Consider the following 24,745-nt stretch of genomic DNA (forward strand, 5'->3'; position numbering starts at 1 on the left):
TCAGTAATAACTCACAAGTAATGGCTCCCAGAGTTAACACATTTCTGCTCCAAACAATACACGCTGTTTGACTATTACCAACCACTGTATAATATTTAGTAAGTAACTAGGTGGTGGGCCTAATGCTATTTACAGGATAGTAATACACATTTCAGGCAGAGTTTATTCTGCAGGTCTCTAGCAACATTTATTTTGAGGCCTTTGGGGTGGTCATATTAAATTCCTCCCCCCCAGTACAAAATAATTTAATGTTTATTGTAAAAAAAATGTGGATAATACACAAAGAGGTAAACAAGAAAATAATCACCCTAACCTGCCACCCAGAAATAATTATTAGTAGTATTCTGGTGCATATTCTTTCATACATATGCATATATAAAATTTATAAAACCATACCATACATGCATCTTACTTTTTTAACTTAACATTTTGTGATTAAATAATCCATGTAATTAAGTTATTAATGAATATTTTAATGATTTCATATAACTGTACCATTCTCTCACTGTTGGACATTTACTTTGTTTCCCACTATAAATACCAGGATACAATCTTGCAACTAGAAGAGGAGTAAGTCTTGGAAATCTAATACACAACATAGTGATTATAGTCAACAATACTCTTTTACAAACTTCCAAGTTCCTAGGAAAGTTGATCTTAATTGTTCTCACCACAAAAAAGAAATAATTATGAGGCGGTGTGGTAGAGGTGTTAACTGAGCTACTACTGTAGTAATCATACTGCAGTATATAAATGTATGAGATGAACAGCTTAATAGCTGAAACCTACACAGTGCTGTATGTCAAATATACCTCGGTTAAGAAAAAAGAATACCAGGATCCAGGATGAACATCTTTATGTTAGTCTTTGCACACTTTTATGAGTATTGCCTTAGTATTTATTCTTAGAAGTGAAATTATAGGATGAAAGAGTATGAAGTAGGCAAGGCTTTGGAAACATCAACAAATTCTTTTCCAGGTTGTTAGACTAAGTTTTGAAAGAGATCTCATGTTTGACACCATTTATAAAACATCATTTGAGAGGTAGAAGGGTCAATATGATTATTTCCTAAAGAGCTTATGAACTACTTAGTACATTTATCTTGAGACAGAAGTAATTCTTTATTTCCTTAAAATAATTTTGTCTATTTGTTAATGATACAACCCCAAATTTGTATCACTCCTCTTTAGGAGCCTTAAATGTGTGCCCAGGACACGGGCTTTCCCTAATGGCTTTCATCTGCCTTTCCAAGTGATATCAAGTGCCCGCATGCTGTCCCTTGGCCTTATCAGTGACAGGGGCTTCAGAAGGAACAAGCCCATTAACGCTAAGTCATTGTGGGCGAGGGATAGGTCGGTCACCTCAGCGAGCAGTTGATAACTTTCTTCCCGTGCTTCCGTCCCATCCGACATTGCTTAGGAAGAGTCTTTGAGATCTAATTAAGATCCATCCGTCTCCCTGCTCTGTCCCAGCGCCCTGTAAGGACTGCCAGGTGATAATGAAGGTTCTCTTACTGAAAGACGCTAAGGAGGACGACTGTGGCCAAGATCCATACATCAGGGTAAGTTGCCCGAGGCTCCAGGTCCCGCACAGCATGACACTGTCTTACTAGGGAAGCTAAGGGGGTGAGGCGTAGGGGGGTCTGTGAACCCTCCGAGCCACTGACACAGAGTAAGTTGGTACTGTGACGCTTTCCTTATTTTCCAAACAACCCTGGCCAATCCAGAACTATATTCTTGTATTTGCAGGAATTAGGATTATATGGACTTGAAGCCACTCTGATCCCTGTTTTATCATTTGAGTTTTTGTCTCTTCCCAGTTTTTCTGAGAAGGTAAGGTCTGTCAGTGTCTGAGTACCGTAATTGCTGAGTCTCTGTAGAACCCTTGCCAACCCAAGCCGGAAGGATTTCTTCGCTGCTTCCTCATTTTACTACCAATCTTGAAGACAAGGGCAGAGCCGCCTCACCTGGCTCCAGTGGGCGTGGCTATTAGACTGTCCCTGAGCCTCCAGCAGGTCCTCCAGAAAGCCACCCTGAACTGAAGGCGGGGGTGGGGGGGGGTGTCGGGAGAGCGGGTTGCAGGGAGGGCTCTCAGCCGTGCAGGCCCTTCCAGTTCGTCCTCCCATCTACCCACCTGCCCTGACCACGCACTGCACAGGTGTTACTTTGCCATTTTAGGGAGAGGCCCCAGGTTGGGCCACTTGCTCGGCTGAGATCTCCAGCAAGAGGGTTGCTCCCCCACAGCGTCAGGTCTGCCGCCAGGTGTAACTGGGATCAATCTTGCCAGACACGATCTCAGTAAAGCCTTCCAGATGCTTCAGATCAAAGCTTCAGTGCTCAAGCAGCTCTCACCAGCGTGCACCCAGTCCCAGGAGGGGAGCGCCTTCAGGGCATCTCCCCGGAGCTCCTTTCTAGACACATTAGGGAAGAGCCAGGCTGGTTTCATGAACTAGGGTGCCCAGCCCTGCTCCCAGGCTCCAAGCCTCTGTTAGCGCCAGGTTCACCCCTCCTGCTCTTTATGGAAAGCCGGTGTTTTCCTTTTGATTTGGGCCGAATGTTGAATGAGTCATTCAGTAATGTACTTGACAGACACTGATCTGGCATCTGTTACGCCCCTATGCACTGGGCTGTGTGCTGAGGGAATGAGGTAAGAAGGACCCAGACCAGCATGCCCTCCCATAAGCAGCCTGGAAAGGCACTTGAGATCACTTCTTGGACCTCGTGGCCACACAGACTAGAGTTTCCACAGGAGCCTCTCCTGTCACCGCCAGCCAGCGTGTCCCCTGAAGGCATTTCTGGACTCTGTCTAGCTCACTGTGCTGCAGTGAGTTGGGGCACAAGGCACGTGCTGGAGTCCTGGCCCTGCCACTCGCCGTGGGCAGTTCCTCAGCCTCTCCACGCCTGAGTCTTCATCTTTGAGATAAGAGGAACCCCACCCATCTCCCAGGGAACTTTCAGAGAGTGAGGGACACAATATGTAAAAACAGTAATGTTTGGTAGATGTTATCACTATTATTGTCTTTGAAAATCAAGGCTTCAACATGGATATCGTCCCTTGAAGATTCCAGTGTTTTTTTAAAAGATGTATTTATTTACCATAGAGAGAGAGAGAGAGAGAGAGAAAACTCGAAGGGCGGGGGCAGAGGGAGAGAGGGAATGTCCAAGCAGACTCCCTTCTGAGCATGGAGCCCGATGCCAGGCTCCATCCCAGGACCCTGGGATCATGACCTGAGCCAAAATCAAGAGAAGGCCGACTGAACCACCAGGCGTCCCTTGGAGATTCCAGTTTTATTACAGATGCAGGTCCAGTCTGCCCTCCCACCTGCACCCCACCCAAGCCCAGGCTGGGTCAGATGGCCCCTCTCTACTCCTGTTACAACTCCCACCCTACAGTGCTCTTTCCTGGCTCTCCCCTTGACTGGGAGCTGCTTGAGGGGAATACCATGAATAGTGACTTCACCTGCATATCCTAAAAGGCCTAGAATAGTTCTAGGCATATAGTAAGCTCCCAGTAGGTGTCGAGTGGAAGAGTGGATGGATGGATGGATAAGTAGATGCATGGATGGATGGAAGGAATTAGTTTTGTGAAGCATTTGGAAATCTGGGAAATGCTGAACTTGGCCATCATGTAAAATGTCTGTTGCTGTTTGGTGCACAGCTGTGTCATCCTGAAGGCTATGGCGGACTCATCTTTACCAGCCCCAGAGCAGTGGAAGCAGTGGACCTGTGTCTGGAGAAAGACAATAAAACGGAAGGTGAGGGGGACTCTGTTGTGAATTCTACTGGACTTTCTTTCCTCTGTTCTGACCAGGGATACCGGATTCCAGAAATGGATTTTTCAGGTTTGAAACATCTCAATGGCTTTTAGCTCAAGAAGGTATTTACGTACCCAGTTACTTCATGTTTGTGTAACCTTTGGAGGAAGCAGAAAATGACCTTTCTCCTTATAAGCTGACTCTTAATGTCCCACACAGAATGACAGGTTAGCCTCATAGCTCTCTGACGGGAGCAGACGCCTAGAGGCGTCATTTCACAGATACTGTCTTGGGAAACAGGAGACAGGGCGGCCCCCAAAGTCCTCAGACCCTGAGGCGTTCATCTGCCAGGTGGTCATCTCTCTCCTCAGTATATATTGGTGGCAGTCTCTTTCCTCAAAGGGATGATGAGAAAATCCAACCACATTGAAAAAATGGCCCATGGCGTGCCAGGCACTTAATGACATGATCATCTCTTAGTCCCTTCTTCCTACCTCCTTCCCTCTCCTTCAAAAACACAGGAACAGAGCCCAGGCTTCAGACTGAACAACCACCTTAGTCTTTCAATCAAATAGCTTTGTAGCTAACATTTATGGAGAGCCTAGTGCATACCAGGCTCTGTTAAATACTTCACATTTGTCATCTCATTTATTCCTGGACACTGACCAGAGGCACATGTACTGTGGTCCTCATTATGTTGGGTGTAGAGATTACTTAAAAAAAATTAAATCTTGAAAAATAAATAAATTAATTAAATAAATAAAAGGAAATCTCCCATGGGAGTGTAAAGGGTAGCATAACACTTAAATGTAAGGGAAAGTTATGCTCCTAATCAGATTTTAGGAAGGGAGAACTCATGTTTCCTTGTCTTCTCAAAAAGTATTGAACACCCAGTGGCCTTAGCATATATCTATGCAACCCATTTTCTCTTTGTATTTCTTTCATCCATAGTTAAAGGTGTCTGTTTTTGCCCTAAGATGGTAATGTTCTCTATTAAATTGTGTTTGCTCATGAACCTGAAAGTTACGATCTTTACTTTGACTTAATGTATACATCCGAGATTATAGTTTCTTGACTGCTTTCAGATTTATGTCCCAAATAAAACCAGGTGTATTGCTTTTTTAGACACTAAGTTGCCCTTTTTAATGACCAGTGACTTTTTCTTTAAAAGTCTAGATTTTTAGGGTCACCTGGCAGGCCCAGTTGGAAGAGCATGTGGCTTTTTTTTTTTTTAAGATCTTATCTATTTATTTTAGAGGGGGGCAGAGGAAGGGGCAGAGGGAGAGGGAGAGAATTTCAAGCAGACAACCCCATGACCCCCAGATCATGACCCGAGCCAAAACCAAGAGTCGGACGCTTAACCAACTGAGCTACTCAGGTGGCCCAAGTGTGCAACTCTTTTTTTTTACTTTTTTAAGATTTTATTTATTTATTTGACAGAGAGAGACATAGCGAGAGAGGGAACACAAGCAGGGGGAGTGAGAGAGGGAGAAGCAGGCTTCCCGTGGAGCAGGGAGCCCAATGTGGGGCTTGATCCCAGGACCCTGGGATCATGACCTGAGCCACCCAGGTGCCCCCCCCACCCCCCCGAGTGTGCAACTCTCGATCTTGGGGTTGTGAATTTGAGCCCCATGTTGGGTGTAGAGATTACTAAAAAAAAATTTTTTTAAATAAATAAAAGTCTAGATTTTTTTTTTTTAAAGATTTTTATTTATTTATTTGAGAGAGAGAATGAGACAGAGAGAGAGAGAGCATGAGAGGGGGGAGGATCAGAGGGAGAAGCAGACTCCCTGCTGAGCAGGGAGTCCGATGTGGGACTCGATCCCGGGACTCCAGGATCATGACCTGAGCCGAAGGCAGTCGCTTAACCAACTCAGCCACCCAGGCGCCCAAAAGTCTAGATTTTTAAACTCTAATGTCACCCTGCAAATTCATTCTTCAAGTTATGTTTGTTTTCTGGTACACACTAAAAATGCTTCTAGTACCAACCATGGAAAAGAGTTAATATTCTAAGCAAGGCATACTGAAACATTTATGAAGTGACTTTTAAAAATTTGCCTGCCGGGGGTGCCTGGGTGGCTCAGTCGTTAAGCGTCTGCCTTCGGCTCAGGTCATGATCCCGGGGTCCTGGGATCGAGCTCCGCATCGGGCTCCCTGTTCCGCGGGAAGCCTGTTTCTCCCTCTCCCCCTGCTTGTGATCCTGCTCTCACTGTGTCTCTCTCTGTCAAATAAATAAATAAAATCTTAAAAAAAAAAAAAATTTGCCTGCCGAATATGAACAGATTAAAAATGGAATTTTAGTTTGAGATGCTGTTCTTTATACATGGTTATTAATAGTTTGCCTTGTTCACAAGTGTCTTAGGATGAGCAAGGAGCTTTGGGCAACAGTCCAGATGGCCACTGTGGTGTTTGCAGCTCACATTTCATTCCATGTTTTACAGTCTGGAAACATTCTCTGAGGGAAAAATGGAATGCTAAGTCAGTGTATGTGGTCGGAAATGCTACTGCTTCTCTAGGTAAGCAATCAAGGTAAAGATAAAACACCAAAAAAGGACAGTGATGTTGTGATTTGTAGTAAGAAATATGTATTTGTCTTTGTCCCTGTTTCCTGGGACAGAGCTCTTAAAATCCTTGGTATTTGCTAAGTGATAAGAAAGATAAAGTTGCCTATTTTTTTTAAAGATTTATTTATTTATTTTAGAGAGAGAGAGAGCTTTCACTATACCTTAACAGCAGCATTATACATTTAACTATTTGTAAATTTCATAAGCAAAAAAATCATTTTTTAAACTAGTGTTTTTTTAAAAAAACAAACATGGTGAAGTCATTGGGGAATGAAAACCTGGTTTTCTTCTCTCCTGTAGTCTCTGCTACTACTCAGTATATATTCAAAAGTTCTGTTACATTGGTGCCTGGCTGGCTCAGTCAGTAGAGCATGCAACTCTTGGTCTCAGGGTTGTGAGTTCAAAGCCCACGTTGGGCATAGAGATTACTTAAAAATAAAGAAATCTTTAAAAAATAAAAAATAAAATCTTTAAAAAATAAAAAATAAAACTCTATTGCAAGCTTTGTACCCTTTGGCCCACTAATCCCTTTCCTGATAATCTAGCCAAAGGTAATAATCCAATAGAGGAGAAAAGAAGTGGTTTTTGTTTGTTTTTTTTTAAGATTTTACTTATTTATTTGACAGAGACACAGCGAGAGCAGGAACACAAGCAGGGGGAGTGGGAGAGGGAGAAGCAGGCTCCCCGTGGAGCAGAGAGCCCGATGCGGGGCTCGATCCCAGGACCCTGGGATCATGACCTGAGCCGAAGGCAGACGCTTAATGACTGAGCCACCCAGGTGCCCTGAGAAGTGGTTTTTATATGAGAATGTATATCATAGCATCATTTATAATCATGGAAAAAGGAAAGCCCCCAATAGGGGAATAGTTAAATAAATTAGGATACATCTATGTGATAATTATGTAGCTTCTTCTTTTACATACTTTTTATTTTGAAGGAAATTTACAGAAAACCTATAGTTGTAACACAGAACTCAATCTTTCCTGGACCCTGGAGAGTAAGTTGCCAACGTGATGTCCCATCAACTCCAAATAGATGAGTGTAGGTTCCCTACAAACAAGCACATTTTTCTGTTTAGCTGCAACTATCACACTCAAGAAATTAACATGCATGTATTAGTACCTCTCGTTCTCAATAATGTCCGTTGTAGCAGAAGGGTTGAGCTCAGAATCCTGCCTTGCGTCTAGTTGTCATGTCTCGTTAGTTTCCTGCTGGAAAGGGGCCTCCATGTGTCTCTTTGGCTTTGTGACCTCAACACTTTCGGGGTACAGGCCGGTTGTTTTGTAGATGGTCCCCCAATTTAGGTGTGTCTGATTTTTTCCCTGATTACATTGATTCAGGTTATATATGTCTGGCAGGAATACCACAAGCTTTTCCCCTTGCCTCTTACCCAGCAGTGCATCATTTTGATTTGCCCCATTACTGATAATGTTCCTTGTAATCCCTTGATTAAGGTGATATGAGGCTTCTCCCTGTGAAGCTACCGTTTTTCCCCTTGAAATTAATAATTACTTTGTGCGGAGGTACTTTAAAATTATATGATAACATATTTTTTTTTTTAGATTTTATTTTTTTAAGTAATCTCTACACCCAACGTGGGGCTTGAACTTACAACCCCAAGATCAAGAATCACATGTTCTACCTGCTGAGCCAGCCAGGCGCCCCTGATAATGTATTCTTCATCAGTAGCTGCTGATTTACATCAGTATGGACTCATGGTTTCCTCTTTAATAGGGTACAATCCATTACTAAGTCTATTTATTTTATTGCCCAAATTATCCCTGCTGTGGCCAGGGGCAACCCCTTGAAGGCGACTTCTGTGTCCTTTTGACATGTCTCCATCATTCTTTGAGTACTTCCTTCTTTTCTAATGCAAAAAGATGTTCCAGGTTTGTCCTATACTTTCCCTGTCCCAGCCCTAAAATCAACCATTTTCCTTAAGAAGCCCTGGTTCCTTTTAGTGGAAAGGGCTATTTAGAAGCCATGATGAGGATGCTTAGCGTATTCATTGCCCTTGCACTTCACTGCTCACTGCTCATGGCCCTTTTCAGTACACAGACACAGGGAATACACACACACACACACACACACACATCTTTATTTATATCTACTTGTTTATGTTGAAAACCATGAGTTCATTCCACCACCTCCAGTTATAGTCCAACACAACAGAGTTTCTCTAGGTCTTTCATTTCTGTATTTGTGACTCCCATCTCTGGCAAGGAGAAACCTGGCTCCCAGGTCATACATTTACTCATTTGATCAGTGCTCCTATAAGGAACCAGTCTCCCCTGGCTCTGCCCCCACAGGGATGCCCTCTTCAGCCCATGTGGATTCTGACACCCAACACTGGCCACTCCCCCATGACATTCATGTTACTCTGCCCCACCTAAGGGCCTTTGTGCTGAAATGTTCAAAAGGAGAAGGGGGACAGGAGAGGCTAGGTGGTCTGTTTAAATGATTTTGAAGCATCTTTATAGCGTCGGAAAGATACAATGTAACATTAAGAAAAAAAGCAGGATGAGGCGCCTGGGTCGCTTAGTCGGTTGGGTGTCCAACTCTTGATTTCGGCTCGGGTCGTGATCTCAGGGTTGTGGTATTGAGCCCCTCGTAGAACTCCACAGTCAGCAGGGAGTCTGCTTCTCTCCTTCTCCCTCTCCCCCTCCCCACCCCACTGCTCCCATGTGTGCATGCTTGCTTTCTCTCAAATAAATAAATCTTAAAAAAAAAAAAAGCAGGATGCAATATAGATATATGATACAATTTCAGTTTATTTTAAAAATATAGACACTGTACTAGAGAGCCCTCCCTACCCCCAAAGGAGTCTGAGAGGAGCAGGGACTCACAGAGATACTTGTTGGAGTATGTAATGTTCATAACAGCATCAGTCACAATAGGCAAAAGGTGGAAACAAGCAAAATATCCATGGACAGATAAATGGATAAAATGTGGTATATACGTGAAATAGAGAATCATGCAGACGTAAGAGGGAGGGAAATTCTGACAGAGGCTACAATGTGGAAGAACCTGGAAAACATTATGCTAAGTGAAATGAGCCAGATGCAAAAAAGGTGAACACTGTATAATTCCACTTACCTGCGGCTCCCAGACCAGCCACTCAGAGACTGAAGGTATGGGAGAGGTTTGCAGGGTCTGGGGTCGGGGGGGAAATGGGAAGTTCTTGTTTAGTCTGGTGTAGAGTTTCCATTTGGGATGATGAAAAAGTCTTGGAAGTGGATACTGGTGATGGTCATGATGGTACCAAATGTCACTGAGTTATACACTTAAAAATAGTTAAAATGGTAAATTTTTATGGTATGTGTTTTTACTACAAGAACAAAACCTGAAAGGAAATAACCCTATGAAAGGTACTCCAGATGGTGGTATTATAGTTGTTTTTACAATTTTCTTAGTATTTTCTACATTTTCCAAACAGTCTTGAATTTGTATGTTATTTTTAAAGCACAAAGGTAAACAGTGAATCATTAAAAATCAACCTTACAAACGAACATAAAAATTAAGCATGAAACAATACTTAACAATTGTGAGTCAATTGTGAGGCCATCAATGGGCAGTTTGTTTCAAAATGATTGTCCAAATGAATTTTAAGATATCAGGGGAAGATGCAGTATGAATGAAAGTGTTCTTTTTTTTAAAGATTGTATTTATTTATTTGAGAGAGAGCGAGCACAAGCAGAGGAGGGGCAGAGGAAGAGGAAGCAGGCTCTGCACTGAGCGGGGGGCTCTATGTGGGGTTCAGTCTCAGGACTGGGTTCATGACCTGAGCCGAAGGCAGACGCTTAACGACTGAGCCACCAGGCACCCCAGGATGAGTGAGAGTAGTTTAAGAATGAAAAGCGCTCTTTCCAGAGAACAAAATGACGTCAAGGAGTTCCCCAGCTGCGGGTTGCTGACTAATTAAGAGCTGGTGCATCGTTTTCCAGCGCAGAGCAACTTGCACCTGGGAGCTCTGCAGATGAGCAAAGAGGGAATCAGGCCTTGGTTGCCAAGGAAACTGCCCCCACTCCCCCCTCCCCCCCAAATCAGTTAAGAATTTGCTCGCACCTTCTTGCACCATTTCTTTTTTTCTGAAGTAGAAGAGGAAAGAAAAGTCTAGAGAGCAACACTTCAGCTATCAAACATGGCATGTTTGTAAATTATCCCATTTTGATTCTCATGCTACCTTCGGTCTGATCTCAGCGGCACCACTACGCATTTTGCATCTCATTGTTCCGTCAAGTGAGAAGAAAACCCGAGAGCAAAAGTGGTGATACGGGATGAGAAACCCGAGACAGAGCGGGCTAGCGTGGGCCAGCATTCCCTGTGGCACAGAGCCTGGTCCCACGGGACCTGTTTGTACCGCTGTGAAGGAAAAGGACATGTTCTAAATGCTGGGAGCACATGATCAAAGGAGAGATGAAATTAGGGATTTTGCTCCTTTAAAAAGTCTCTTGGGAGAGGAGCACCTGGCTGGCTCAGCTGGGCCCCACACTGGGTGTAGAGATTACTTAAAAAAAAAGAGAAGAAAAGAAATCTCTTAGGAGAAACCACATTCTATCTTAACATGAAAGTCAGTCACCCAACTTTGGAACCTTCTATCTTAGTTCACCTTCCCAGACATGATGTCCCAGAGGAGCTCTCTCTAGTGAACTGCTGGACGCTTCTGTTCATCCCGAGGCTCAGCAAGAGCCTGGAGAGTTAGAGGAAGTTGAACACGGACAGCCGGGGGAGACCAGGCCCGTGTGTTAGTCATCTTTTGCTGTGTAACGAATTGCCCCAAAACTTAGTGGCTGGAAACAATAAGCGTTTAATTTCTCACGGTTTCTGTGAGTCCGACATCTGGGAATGGCTGAGTTGGGTCCGTCTGGCTCGGGGTCTCTCACCAGGCTGCAGGTATCTCAAGGCCTGACTTGGGGGTCCTGCTTCCAGATCACGCACATGCCTCCACTTCCCAGCCCTCACGTGGCCCTCTCTAAGGGCTATGTTATGACACGACAGCAGGATTTCCCTCTTGCGTGCGAGACAATCCAAGAGCCAGCGAAAGAGAGCATCCAGGCCAGAAGCCAGTCTTTTCATAATCTAATCTTGGGAGTGACATCCCATCACTTCTGCCATCTTCTTTTTGTTTGAATGGAGTCAGTCCAGGCCACACTCAAGAGGAGGGATGTCAAGGTGGTGTGAGCACCGAGATCACTGGGAGCCATTTTACAGGAGCCCTCTGGTCAAATTGAGCACGAGAACTGCCTCTGCTTCCCCCAGAAGCTGCAGGTCAGGTCAGGAGAATGGAACATTTTAAGCAAAGAGAAGATAGAAATGTTTCGCATAGTGGAAATGGAAACCGGGCCCAAGCAAGTGGTCTTGATGTCAAAGTCCATCAGGACTTATTTATCTTAGAGAGACAGAGAGAGCGAGTGCACAAGAGAGAGCGAGTGGACGGTGGGGCAGAGGAAGAGAATCCTGAAGCAGACTCCTCGCTGAGCGTGGAGTCCGACCCAGGGTTTGATCCCAGGACCCATGAGCCAAAGACAAGAGTTGGATGCTCGACTGACTGAGCCACCCAGGCACCCCATAAACCATATCTGGCTTTTTAGTGTTTTTCATTGCTTCGTTTTCCCATTAATTTTGGGACAATACTGAAATCATCTATATCTATAACCTTAATATGTCTTCACATCCCATTTGTTGATTCTTACTGATTTGCTTATGCACTAAGCATTTTTTTTAAGATTTTTATTTATTTGTCAGAGAGAGAGAGAGAGCACAAGCAGGGAGAGCAGGAGAGGGAGAAGCAGACTCCCCACTGAGCAGGGAGCCCGATGTGGGACTCAATCCCAGGACCCTGGGATCATGACCTGAGCTGAAGGCAGACGCTTCACTGACTGAGCCACCCAGGCATCCTGCACTAAGAATTTTATCTCACCTTCAGATAACCACAGGGTACCTTTGCACATAGGCATCCACCAGCAGGGGAGCTCACCCCCAGGTTTACACAAGCCCTCCGACTGGATCCACCATGGCAGTCCTAGCCTTAACTTCTTAAATGTAAAGAACACGATGGCAGGTTTGTCTGGGGTCAGGCTGGTTCGTTTCACACAGCTGTGAGTCACTTGAAGGTCCCCTGTCATCATGGCCTGGGGAGGCCCCAAAGGCGGGCTTGCCTGGGCCCGAGGGCTGGCTGAAATGCTTGCACCCACTTAGAGCAGAGCCAGCCTTGCCGCCACAGGGGTTGAGACCTTCCGGCAAACATCCATTGCCCTGATCTCTACAGAGAGCCTCTGCGGGCTGCCGGCGGGCCCCACAGCCCAGTCCCTGCCCTCTCAGGCAGAGCTGACAGGCACTGGACGGCTCAGGGCCTCCGATTCCTGCTCTCAGGAGCCCTCGTCCCAGGGTCGTGCGAGGACGAAGTAATGCGCCAGTGCTCACTCGGAACAGCGAGGCCGCACGTGAGAGTCTGCATGGGCTTCCTCCCGTCTAGTTAACACAGGAGCAATGCGGATGAGCGCCAACGTTAGATACCAACATCACTGCGGTACTCACGTCCCAGTTCCGTTACTGGGAAGTCATCAGGGTCTTGGTGCACCGAGACCTTCCCAGTTCAGTCAGAGGATGGGCGGCCCGGCCTGGGCTGGCCATGCAGCGGAACAAGGGCTTTGTTCTGGAACAAAGTTGACAGCTGCATGTGACTTTTGTCTCTTGGGCTCAGGACCCTTGAAATGACCTGTCAGTGAAGAGCTGATGGTGTGGATGTGAAAGCTGCAGTTTGTTCTTAGCCAGCGCTCTCACGTGAATCCGAAATGGAAGGGCCACAGCTCCTCCTCCGTCAGGGAGGTGCCACACCCCGGGCGCAGGTGCTGAGCGCTGATGGCGCGGGGCCCGTGGCCCTTCCTCCCCAGCGTCCTCTGCACAGTGGCCAGTGTTTCCCGTGTGGAAGAGTGCAGGGGGGCCCGGGGAGGGGGCGCCTGCTCCTGCCTCACTTCTTGAGGAGTCTCTCAAAGCTGCTGGTCTGCCCCTCGCCCCAGATGACCTGTAGTTGCAGTACTGGGGGTCGCTGTTGGCAGGTTGCCGGGGAACCACTCCTGCCCTCCCTGCCATTTCAGTCTGGCCACGTCAGCCCACAACCCCCTTCTGGATGGGCGCTGGCCTTGGCCTCCCGGCAGGACGAGGACTCTCTCATGCCCTGTGAGAAGTAGTAAATCCTAAATGCTCACCACCTCCGTACTGGCTGGTAAGAAACCGCCTTTCTTCAGCTCCCCTAGGGGGCCCGCGGTTTGCTCTCATCATCTCGTATAATCCTTAAAGCAGTCCCCGGTGGTGGCGTCTTCCCCTAGTGCAGCCGAGCTCAGTGGGGCTCAGAGAAACTGGCACGTGACCCAAAGCCACACGTCTAGGAAGGGTGGGCCCGGGGCCCAGCACCCTCACGTCCGACACAGTGCCGGCCGCCCCCTGCACCTGCCTTCAGGAGGAGACGTTCCTTTGTATTTGCACATTAGCAAACAACCCAAGAACAGAGGTCTTTAATAGCCACGTGAAAACATATTTCTTTTGTTGTTTTCCAGTGAATAAAATTGGCCTGGATACAGAAGGAGCACACTGCGGAAATGCAGAAAAGCTTGCAGAATATATTTGTTCCCGTAAGTAGAAAAAGGTCACTCCACCTGAAGCCCATTTACTTTTTGTTTGTTGGCCTCACCCCTGACCCCCCGGGACAGGAACATTTCCTGGGCGCGTTCTCCGTGGTGACGCTGGTTGGCGCGCAGCGTGCAGGCCGCTCGTGGGACCGCGGGCTCCTTTCCCGGTGTGTGTCTGTGCTTGTTTGAGATTCAGCCCGCCTCTCTCCGCCCCCTCCACCAGAGGACTTGAGACAACTCCAACATGACACAAAACAAAGCATTCGGAGACAAATCCAGGGAGACCGTCCGCAGTGATGCTACCCGGAGTGGAGGCGGGCTACTGCAGCTGGGCACCTCCCCTGAGTCTGTGTCCCCCCTCTCGGGGGGCCGCCTCCTCTGAGTGCCCTCTCAGGGCTGGCCCACCCCCTGGGAGTGCATCCCTGGGCAGCGTGTGGACCGGGACCTGAGAGGACGCTGGTTGTAGAGGTGTTTGCCTTTCAGTGCGGGTGCGGCCCTGATGGAAACAAAGCTTTGGGGGAGCTCTCGGAGCGAGAGGGGCGGGAAGGCCATCAACACTCAACAGACATGGGTTCCCACTGCTGCTTCTGCCCCCCACAGAGTCTCCAGGGCCAGGCTGGAGGCTGCCTGTGGGCGGTGGAGCAGGGCAGCTGGAGGGAAGGCACTCCCTGCCTTCTGGTCACATCTGCCACTGTATCCCAGCCCGGCTCTTTGCTTTAGTTTGCTCATGTCTCTAAGTTTTGAAAAATGCTCTTCTTCCTAAGGGGGTGTGTTTCAGAGACCCTCCAAAAGCCCCAGGGACAAAGGAGGTGAGCCCTAATCCAGTGACCCTCCGGGCCCCATCCTGGCCAAAGCAGGTGCTGGCCTGGGCTGGAGCAGAGTACCCAGCACTGTGTTCCTATCCCAGGGCAGCACCGCTGGGCCTCCCACCCCGGCTCTTGTGTCCACCACTCCACCTGAACTGCAGGCCTCGGGGGCTGTTCAACAGGACAGTCGCCCGGCCCACGACTCTAGTGGCCGGGTCCATGGCTCCCCAGCTGGCCATCCGGTGCTCCCAGCACATCCTCACCTCCCGCCTCCTGCACAGCTGTCTCTGCTCCTCCCTCCCGTTGGTGCTGCCTACAGAGGCCCTGTCCTTCACGTAGGCTCCTCTGTGACAGGGACGCCATAGGCTGTGGTCCTTCCATGTCCACTGTCCTGGAGACCTTGGCCCTCCTTTGGCCACCCCCACCACACACATGCTGTTTATGCCTCGTCTTGTCGCTGAACCCACTCCTGCCTTGTGGCCCGGCACACAGGTGTTCTCATGCGGTGTTTGCTGAGCGCTGAACTGTTCTGGCGTGACAGGAGGGCATTCGGGGGGCAAGGCGAGAGAGGGCTTGGTCCATGCCAACAGGCCCGGCCAAGCTGAGCGGCCATCTTCTTGAGGATCAGCTCAGACCTGCCAGTCGCTTGATACTGTACGGCCAGGCGTTGAAAGCTGCTGAGAAGCCAAGGGCAATTATGCCGGTGGTCCAGGGGTGAACACAGCCCTGGGCACCTCAGGGTCCTCAGGCCCATGGGACTGTTCTGAGGGTCACTGAGCCTCACCTTTTCTGGGACGAGAGGAACGTCATGTGATTGGGTTTTTCCCCAGCAGTCTGTGGCATGGGATGCATATGTTCCAGAATGATCCAACGCCAGGCTCTTTATTTCTAATATTTGTAGAGGACAGTGGTCACCATTAAACAGTAACAAAGCCCTTCTGTTTTAATGTGGAAATCAATGTAAATGGTAGAACTTGGCATTCCCCGGGGGATTAAGTGCTTTGGTTTAGGAAGACGAATGACTGGTTCCGTGGGTGGTACCACATTTAGCTCCTTAATGAACAGGTGGCCGCAGCCTGTCTCCAGGGTAGATGACCTGGCTGTACTCACCGCTGACACACTAGTTCTGGAAAGAGATGGAAGGAAATTGAGTCGTTCCTCACTTTCAGGTCCAGAGTCGTCAGGCTGGTGTTCCTTGCTCCGCGTACGTATACAAGGCAGGAAGGATCCATGTCACTTCTGAGATACCACCCTGGTGTTTCAATTAACTGACTCGAGGCATAGAGGGGAGATGGGAACGGACTCTGCCTTATCTCGGCGAGACGGGGCGGCATTCTTTGCAAAGCCTTTGTTACTTCTCATTTGTTACCAGCACGCCTGTGTGTCCTAATAAATCTTTAATTCGCAATTAGAATATCCACACAGGAATCCTTCTTGACTGCTAATAAGGACTTTCACCTTGGTTTTACCAAGGCATTAATGATTTTCTGCCCCAGCAAGCTCTGAAACTGGATTTTAAAAGCTCAGAATCTACTTCCAGTGTTTGGAGTCAACAGGCCAATTCATAGTTATTGCTTATTTCTTTTACTTAACACTTTTTACTACGTGACAGATACCATCGAGGGCACTTAAAACTATTAACTCATTTAATCTGATAGCCCATTGTTCTGATAGAAAATTCTCCCCTTCCAGGAGATCTGCTCTAATGGAAAAGAAAGCAGCAAATAAATGGTAAAAGGGGGCATTACAGCATTCTGCAAGAGAGGGGTCCGCCTGAGTCAGACAGAGGGGGGTGCAGTTATTTGAAATGTCCCTGGATTGGGGGCTGCCGATGGCCACTCCTGCAGCCTCTTGGACTAGCTCGGCCCTTCCTTCCCTCGCATCCCTGTTGTCCGGATTCTCCACCACGAGAATCTCTGCACGGCCGCATCTCCCAGCTTCGCCTGGGAGGCCGAAATCAGTGCAGACCTGGCAGTTGTCGGAGCTTTCCAGCCACACACGTGTCCTCCAGTGAAAAGGCATTTTTTAAAAAATCAGCCTTGTTACCTTAATTACTACAGTGAGTACTTATGGAGTCCCCAGCCCCTCAGCACAACCCTCTCCTGGGATTTTCAGCACCCTTGCTGGCCTCAGCCCCCACAGCCCAGCAGTCCAGGCCTCCTTCCTGTTAAAGAAATGGGCAACCTCTGAGCCCCGTGAGTCCCCATTCTGTGTCTTCTCTGTCGGGTGAGACCCCTGCAGGCCCCTGTCTCCCTATTGTTCCGGGAACCTCTCACACCTCTGCAGAATCAGCCAGCTTTAGCATTGACCTACTTAGCAGTGGCCTATTTGGGTTAAAAATCCGCAGGCAGTAAACTTATCCCCCAAAAAGAATGGGTTCTTTGCCTCTGACTTCTTGAAGGGGGTGGGTCCCAGGAAGGATAGTTGTGGTACATCTCCACCCAGCAGAAGAGGATTCTAACCAGGACATTTTCAGGTTTTCCTCCCTTTCCTGAGAGTGTCACGGGTTTCCATGACGTCCGCTGGGCTGACTGGGCCTGCATGCAGGGCCTGGCTCTCCAGGCACTGGTGATGCCGTCAGAAAAGACAGGCATCTGTCCTGGACCAGGACACACATACTAAGCTCCCATCCCCCGAGTTAGCGGCCAGCAATCCGAGAATAAGCATGAGCAGCTCAATACTAGGCTAGACCTTCCGAAGAGATGCTTTGAAGGGCAGATTCCGGAATCTTCCGAAGGCCCCTTGCACACCTCTAGGGCTGGGCTTGCTGGAAAGGCAGGCCCTTGGCTTGCCTGCTGCATTCCCGAAGCTGCCCCAGAGCAGATGGCTGGGAGGGTCTGTGGGAGCAGCTTTGGTCTCTAGAATCCTGCACACCCCAGCACCTAACACACATGGACAGACACACAGACCTGGAGGGACGCCTGGGCTCTGGTTAAGAAAGTTGCACCTGAACATGGCTTTGAAAATATGTTTCCAAGGATGGCATCTACAGTGCATGAAACCTTTGCTCCCACTGGAAAAGAGAAATCAGTGGGCATCTATTGTCTACATTTGAATTTTTCCCAGTTCCTTGTGTTCTTTTACGTCCGTGCTGATAGTTACAGAGCAGCTTAAATCAAGAACACGTTCACCAGGACGTAGTTCTCGAATAACCTGGAAAAAGGAAGTTATTCCTGTGGTTGGTCTGGGCCTTCCGGGAGATGGTGCTAGACGGGAAGTGCTTGCTTTGTTCTTCCTCCGACTGCAATCCCCAAAGAGGTGTTCGGGGAGATCTGACGGGTACAGAAAAATGCGTTTGTGTGTGACCAACAGCCATTAAGACTTCTTCCAACTGATGGATGGACATGGGGGGGGGGTGGTTCTATCAGAATGTTCACATTTGGGGAGGATTCGCCCATCGGTTTTGTTAGATGGTAGTGTCTCAGGTTGGTGTTCAGACTGCATGCCATCTTCGTTCTGCAGAGAGCTTGGAGCCGAACGCACCCCAAGGTCTTCCTAGAGTGGGGACGGGGAGCAGGGTGGGAGGCAGGCCATTCTCAGCAGGCCCCTACACGGCCACCCATCCGCCCCGTGGGCACTTGGCCGGGTGGCCGCCGTCCTGAGGGGACAGAAGGCACGCAGCTCGTCTCTGTTGGGGGCGGCCGCAGGGCCACTTGTGGCTGCCATTTCCCTGCCACCTCCTGAGTGTGGGCCCTGGCTCCGGCCACCGCCTGTGGCCTCCAGGGCTCCTCCCGAGGCGCAGCGTGGCTGCAGCAGTGCCTTGTGACTCCAGCCAAGTGCAGAGCCGCCTGCTAGCTCGTGCCCGCAGCCCAGGCGCCGCGTCAGGACCAGAGGGGCTGGAGGGGTCTGGGGGACAGCGGCCCCGGCTTGCGGGGATGCCCGTTTTCTGAGCGCCGTGGCCGAATCCCCTGTGATCTTCCTACAGCAGGGTCAGCTTCTTCCCTCCCACGCACAGCCGCTGGGCGGCCCGGAACTGCTGCTCCCCGTGCCCTGGGCACGTGCACCCCCTTCTTGAAAGCGTTGACAAAGTCTGGTTATTTATCTGCAGGGGAGTCACCAGCATTGCCTCTTCTGTTTCCCTGTGGAACCGTCAAAGGAGAAATCCTGCCGAAAATGCTCAAGGACAGAGGTGACGGCAATGCATTGGCTCGTGGACACAGCCTCCCTGGTCCGCCTCCTCGGGTCTGCCGGGAACCTTCGTGGTCCGCCGTGCAGAGCCCCCGGGGGAGGGCAGGCCGAGGGAGGGCGGGCGGCCCTCGTGGGGTGCAGTCTACTGTCCTGACCGTAGCCCTGCGCTCGTCTGCCCGCTCGGCTCCGGCTAGGAGCCCGCAGAGTGTCACAGCCTTCGCCAAGGGTGCGGGTGGCGCTGGTGTGGACGGACCCCGGGGCAGGTCCCGGGGCAGAGGAGAGCCTCAGGATGGAGCCCGGTGTTCCCGGTGGAATAAAGCCTATTCCCTGCTTTTGATTGTGTCCAGGGATTCCCATGGAAAGCATAACTGTCTATCAGAAGATCCCACACCCGGGAATCCAAGTGAACCTCAACAGCTACTATTCGAAGCAGGTGGGTGGTGCTTGCAGGAGACTTGGCGGCGGGGAGGCCCAAACCCCTGTGCGTGGTTTCACCATCCCAGCCGCATGACTGCCCAAGGCTCCATCTCTGTATCTGTGAAATGGGAATAGACCTCTCTCGGAAGGTTTTTAGAAGGGTGAAAGGAGAGAAAATGCACAAAGCCCTGTGGATATCACCCCAGACACAGTGAGCCTGGGCAGCAAGGGGCCATGCTGTGACTGTTCGGCATGTGTGGGGCACTGGGGGAGCCCCGGGGCAGAGGCTGGGACGGGAGGCTCGGCCCATACTGGGAAGGCCCACAATACCCACCGAGGAAGCCACAGGGACCTCTGAAGGCTTCGGGCAGGGGGGTGGGTGGCGCCTGTGTGAGTTAAGGTTTTCCACATCTGTATTCAGTGCGACGCCTCCCCCCTCTCCTGGGACAGGCTTCTGAATGCCTTGCTGGTTCTGGACGTCCCCTTAGTGCAAACGAAAACAGAGAGCCACGCAGCCAGTCTGCCTTCTGTCTCCTGAGAAAGGACGCAGAGTTGACAGCCTGGACTGCTGCCTCGCTGATCAGGGCCACTTTGGCCACGTGAGCTAGGGGCAGCGTCTGCTTCGGCTGGGCATGCGGGTCCACAGTGCCCCTGTCCTCTGGCCAGGCAGACACACACCTGTGGGCCGCAGAGCGATGAGGAGCAGCGCCCAGCCTCCCCAGTGGCACCCTGTCCTCTGAACGGTGCCTCGCCTGAACTCGGCCCTGGCCTCAAGGGAGAAGAGAAGGCCACGTCCACCAGGAGCCCTCCTGCTGTGAATCCGTGGGGCTGCCTGGGGGCTGCCTCCTGGGGCTCCAGGGCTGATGGTGCCTGGCTGGGGGAACCAGGGGAACATTCTCTCTCCTTGGCCTGTGGCGACAGACTGATCTTATGCTCTCCCTGCAGGGCGTTCCGGCCAGCATCACATTTTTCAGTCCCTCTGGCCTTACCTACAGCCTCAAGCATATTCAAGAGTTATCTGGCGACAACATTGATCAAATTAAGGTGAGATATTCCGTGGGCTTTTGGTCTTTTAAGGTTTTTAAAAATTCTTACTAATTACCTAGAGTTCCCATGTAAAGTCAAAGCACTCCTGACCAAGCAGACACCCTGATGTCACCTCGTAGCCCTGGAGAGACCAGGCTCGAGAATTCTCCAGCATCACTTCCTGGCTGGTGCTCTCGGACACCTTACTTAACCTCTCTGAGCCTATTTCCTCATTTGTATCATGAGGATGATTATCCCTCTGTGGCTTTTATAGACACGTAGTCACCCATTATTTGCAGGGGATAAGTTCCCAGACCCTCAAGTGGATGTGTGAAAGCACGGCTACTACCCAATCCTGATATAGTGTGTTTTTCCCTACACATACATCCCTGTGATGAAGTTTAATTTCTAAATTAGGCACAGTAAGAGATTAACAACAATAGCTAATAATAAAGCCGTTACAACAATATCCTGTGGTAGCAGTGACGTGAACTCTCTCAAGATATCTTATTGTACTGCACTCACCCTTCTTCCCGTGAGGCTGTGGGATGATAATGTGCCTCCATGACAAGGGGAGGGCAGTGACGTAGGCACGGGACGGCATTCCCACTTGTGAGGGACCACATTTGCTAGGAGTCTATAAGTAACGACGAGGCTTTTGGGGCCTGTAACGGGAAGGCTCTTGAACTGGCTCCAGTGGGACCGAGGAAAGGGTGGAGGCCACCTGGGGCCCCAGGACAGAGGCCACCAGCACCGTGTGCACTCACACAGAGTGCGTGCTCTTAGCTTTTACTACAGGTGCGACTCACGGCACACCTTCGCAGTCCGCACCGGTTCCCAGTTCTGCAGGTGGAGAACTGGGCTCAGAGAAGTAGTGCGTCTTGCCCTAGGCCTCACAGGAGGAAGGGATTTGAACCCAGGAGGACGGATTCTATGTTGTTAGCCGCGGTGATACCTGAGCCGTGGCCAGGTGACGGAGCACTTCCAGGCAGTATCTGGTAGAATTCGCCCACCGGTCCAGGGGTAGGAATCAAGTAAAATCGGGACTACCAGCTACGCAGGAGGGTTCTGCTTCCTGCCCCCCCCTTACCAATACTTGTAAGTTTGGTCTTCACGATCACAGCCGCCCCAGCGGCTGTGGGGGAGTTTTGACTTGGATTGCTCCCGTGACCGATGACGCTGAGCGTCTTTCCCTGTGCGTGTCGGCTGCTTCTGTATCTTCTTCTGAGAGGTGTCTGTTCACGTCCTGGCCGTGTGTCTTGTTGCGGCTGTTGCTGGGCTGTACGGGTTCCTGGATGCAAGTTCCCCATCCGATACATTTTCCCCATCCCATGAGCTGTCTTTGCACTTCTGAGACGGTGCCCTTTTAGAGGCACGACGGTTTTTCCGTTTTGGTGAAGACCCACTCATCTATCTTTTCCTTTGCGACTTGTGTCTCAGACACCACTGCCCAATCCCAGGGCATGAAGGGCCCCCCCACGTTTCTTCTGTGTCTACAGTCTCAGCTCTTACATTTAGGTCCGTGATCCACTTTGAGTTCACGTTTGTGCCTGCTCTGAGGTAGGGGTCCGGCACCATCTTTTCCTCAGGGAGTTTCTTGAGGAATGGCTGCGTCTCAGGGTGGAGTGGCGGGGGTGGGGGAGGGCTACAGGAGCTCGGGCTTCCGGGGGGGCAGCAGCCTCTGTCCTGTGGCTCTGACATGCCCCAGAAAGAGGGGCTTCAAGTCTTGAGATAGTTCCCTGCACCACACCCGGCCCAGGGTAAGGGCTGCCATCCTCACAGACCTACTCCCAGGCAGGGGTGCGTGCACCCCAGTGTTGGGGTGGGAGTGACGTGAGTGCTCTCCCTGCCAGAGCAACAGATCTTATTTACCCCCCCACTAGCCCTGCCAAGCAAGGGTAATTGTACCCCTTTTACAGATGAGGAAACAGGACCAGAGGGGCTAAGTGACTTGTGAGGACACCTAGCAAGGGCCGGGGTCACCACAACAAAAAACCACATTCAGCCCCAAGCGAGGCTCTGCATATGACCATCAAACGTGCGATGTTTGGAGAGAGGCATCCGGCTGACGAGCCTCAGGCCGCTGGAGTTTCTCATCTGGAGTAACCGTGTTCCCATCAGCGGCAGCCACTGGTGACCGCCGACCATTTCTCTGTGCCGGGGCCCCTGGCCACGTGGTTGCTCACACTGCCCCCACGTGACCCTCAGAGCAGCCCAACGGGGAAGGCTGTTCCCCTCTGTTTTACAGATGAAGGGACGGAGGCCCAGAGAGGGAGGGTCACTTGCTAGGGCCACTATCCTGTGGAGCTAGGATGGGAACCTGGCCTCCGGCTCCAGGTCCCGGTCTCGGCTGCTGCGTTTTCCTGGGGAGCGCAGCCGGGGCCCCTGCCACCCCCAGAGCACCTTTCAGACTTTGCTGTCTGCTCCACTTGGCCCCCCACCCAGGGCAGAACTGTGGGCGGCTGAGGCTTATGGAGAGGCAGCCAAGACGGCGGGCACCGGAGCAGGGGCCTGGCGCCCCTGCCCTGCACCCGAGCCGCAGGCCGGCGGGGAGGCTGTAATGAGGTCATGCAGGCAAAGGCATTTTGCGGGTGTAGGGCTGGGTTCACATCGGGAGGGGTGATCACACGTGCTGGGAGCTGCGATGACCTGACGGGCCCAGGCCTTGCCCCCGTCCGCCCAGCCGGCCCCGCAGGTGCGCTGAAGCTCCCTCTCTCTCCCCCTGCAGTTTGCCGCCATCGGCCCCAGCACGGCCCGCGCGCTGACTGCCCAGGGCCTGCCTGTGAGCTGCCTGGCCGAGAGCCCCACACCGCCAGCCCTGGCCAAGGGCCTCCGGTTGGCCCTTCAGGCCCCCCGCTGCTGAGTCGGTGGCCCGTCCCGCTGCTGCTGGTGCAGGGAGGCGAGGCATCGGCGGGGCTCCCCACACCTTTGCCTCATGCCTCCGCGGAACCCCCGGGACACATGGGCCCGGCGAGAGCTCCTCTGGCAGAGGGAAGAAAACCAAATAAACCACCTGGCTCTTCGCGCTGAGTTGTCACTCGCTGTGTATCGTTTTCCACGCAGAGCTGTGTTTGTGGAGGAAAAAGACGTGCCCATGTTCTGAGAACTGCCCAACCCCGTAGGAATGATAAGACCTGCTGTGTAGGAAGTAGCTTTATGCATCCTATAAAAAGGATGTTCAAGTCCCGGCTTTGTGAGCTGTGGACACCTGCCATTCAAATACGGAGAGACTTTCTTTCCTTCAGAAATGAAAGGCAGCTTAGACCAGGCAGGGCGTCTGAGAGGCGGGGAGGCTGGTTTACACAGAAGGGCTTTGCCCGCAGGACGCAGTGCCCTGCAGACAGGCTTGGGGAGGCTGCCCCCAAACTTTCTTTCCGCTTTTAAAATCTTGGCCTGGAGCCTGAGCTGGGTGGAATGAAACCGTGTCCGTCGTTCGGCAGGAAGGAGGACTGTCTGCCCAGCACGAGTGCATTCCCCGGAAGGTGTGTCACGTTGGCAGTCCCCGCGCGCAGTGCTCTGCCTCTCTCCTCCCCGGTCCCCTTAACGCCCTGAGGAGTGGATGCCACTAGGATTCCCGTTTCTCTGGGGAAGACCCTGAGACTCGGGGCATTAAATGCTTTGCTCGGGGTCACCCAGCGAGTGAGTGACCAGCCAGGACGCTCTGAAGGGGACTTGTGAACATAAGCACGGAGGCCCAGACTGATGGCGCTCCTGAGCCACCTCCCCTCCACGTGACCTCAGTACAAAAGTAAGGACCTGGTAATCGTTAGTGACCTGAATGGAAATTCCGCAGGTTCCATGATGGCCCCGTATTTTCTGTCTGTAGTCATGTTTCTGAATATGGGTCAGAATCCATCCCACCGCTTCCTTCTGATCTGAACATCAGGTCTGGATTGATGAGGTGCGTTTAGAATCCCTGCCACTCCCAAGGAGCCTTTTTCTGCCGGCGTTACCTTTCCTGAGCTTGGGGAAGAGCCCGGCCCCAAGCAGCCCCGCAGCCGAGGAGCGCAGAGGCCGCGCCGTGCAGGCCCCCACAAAGCAGGGCCCGCCACGCCGGGGCTGCGTCTCGAGGCCAGCCTCGGGACAGAATGTCGCCACCGGGACCCGGGATGGCTACAGGACCTGCGCTGGCCGAGGCGGTCCCCCAACTGTGTGCCTGCAGGTCAGAGCCCTGCCGGATTGCTCCGGATTATATCCCCCAAACTACCGCTCTCCCTCTGACCCACCTGCTGCCCACTGTCCCCTGTGTGCACACGGCCCCCGGCTGCCATCACCCCCACACTCCTGCCAAGTGGCCACACACGAGCCCCCACGGAGGCATCACCTGGGTGAGGACAGGAACCAGCCCTCCCACAACGGACAGTGCCAGGGTTGTTTGCAGGGAGAGGGAGCGAGTGAACAGCCCCGAGGGTTCGGGAAGCT

At 51.0% G+C, this 24,745-nt stretch overlaps 1 protein-coding gene across 5 annotated transcripts; it reads left to right on the forward strand.

The window, feature by feature from the left end:
- Positions 1-1,291: 1,291 nt before the first annotated feature.
- UROS (uroporphyrinogen III synthase) lies at positions 1,292-23,353 on the forward strand. Of its 5 annotated transcripts, XM_081823309.1 has the most exons (9): positions 1,334-1,561; positions 1,749-1,832; positions 3,658-3,754; positions 6,196-6,270; positions 13,875-13,949; positions 18,801-18,881; positions 19,228-19,313; positions 20,243-20,341; positions 23,052-23,353. In XM_081823309.1, the coding sequence occupies exons 1-9, from the start codon at positions 1,499-1,501 to the stop codon at positions 23,184-23,186; spliced, it is 795 nt and encodes a 264-aa protein (XP_081679435.1). In that variant the 5' UTR covers positions 1,334-1,498; the 3' UTR covers positions 23,187-23,353. The 5 variants fall into 5 exon arrangements, with proteins under 5 accessions (XP_081679439.1, XP_081679438.1, XP_081679436.1 ...); XM_081823310.1 differs by lacking the exon at positions 6,196-6,270 and having other exon boundaries at positions 1,310-1,561; XM_081823311.1 differs by lacking the exon at positions 1,749-1,832 and having other exon boundaries at positions 1,329-1,561.
- The last annotated feature ends 1,392 nt before the right edge of the window (positions 23,354-24,745 follow it).

The sequence above is a fragment of the Leptonychotes weddellii genome, chromosome 6, assembly GCF_054177405.1.
Source record: "Leptonychotes weddellii isolate Sample4059 chromosome 6, ASM5417740v2, whole genome shotgun sequence".
In the NCBI taxonomy this organism is placed as follows: Eukaryota; Metazoa; Chordata; class Mammalia; order Carnivora; family Phocidae; genus Leptonychotes; species Leptonychotes weddellii.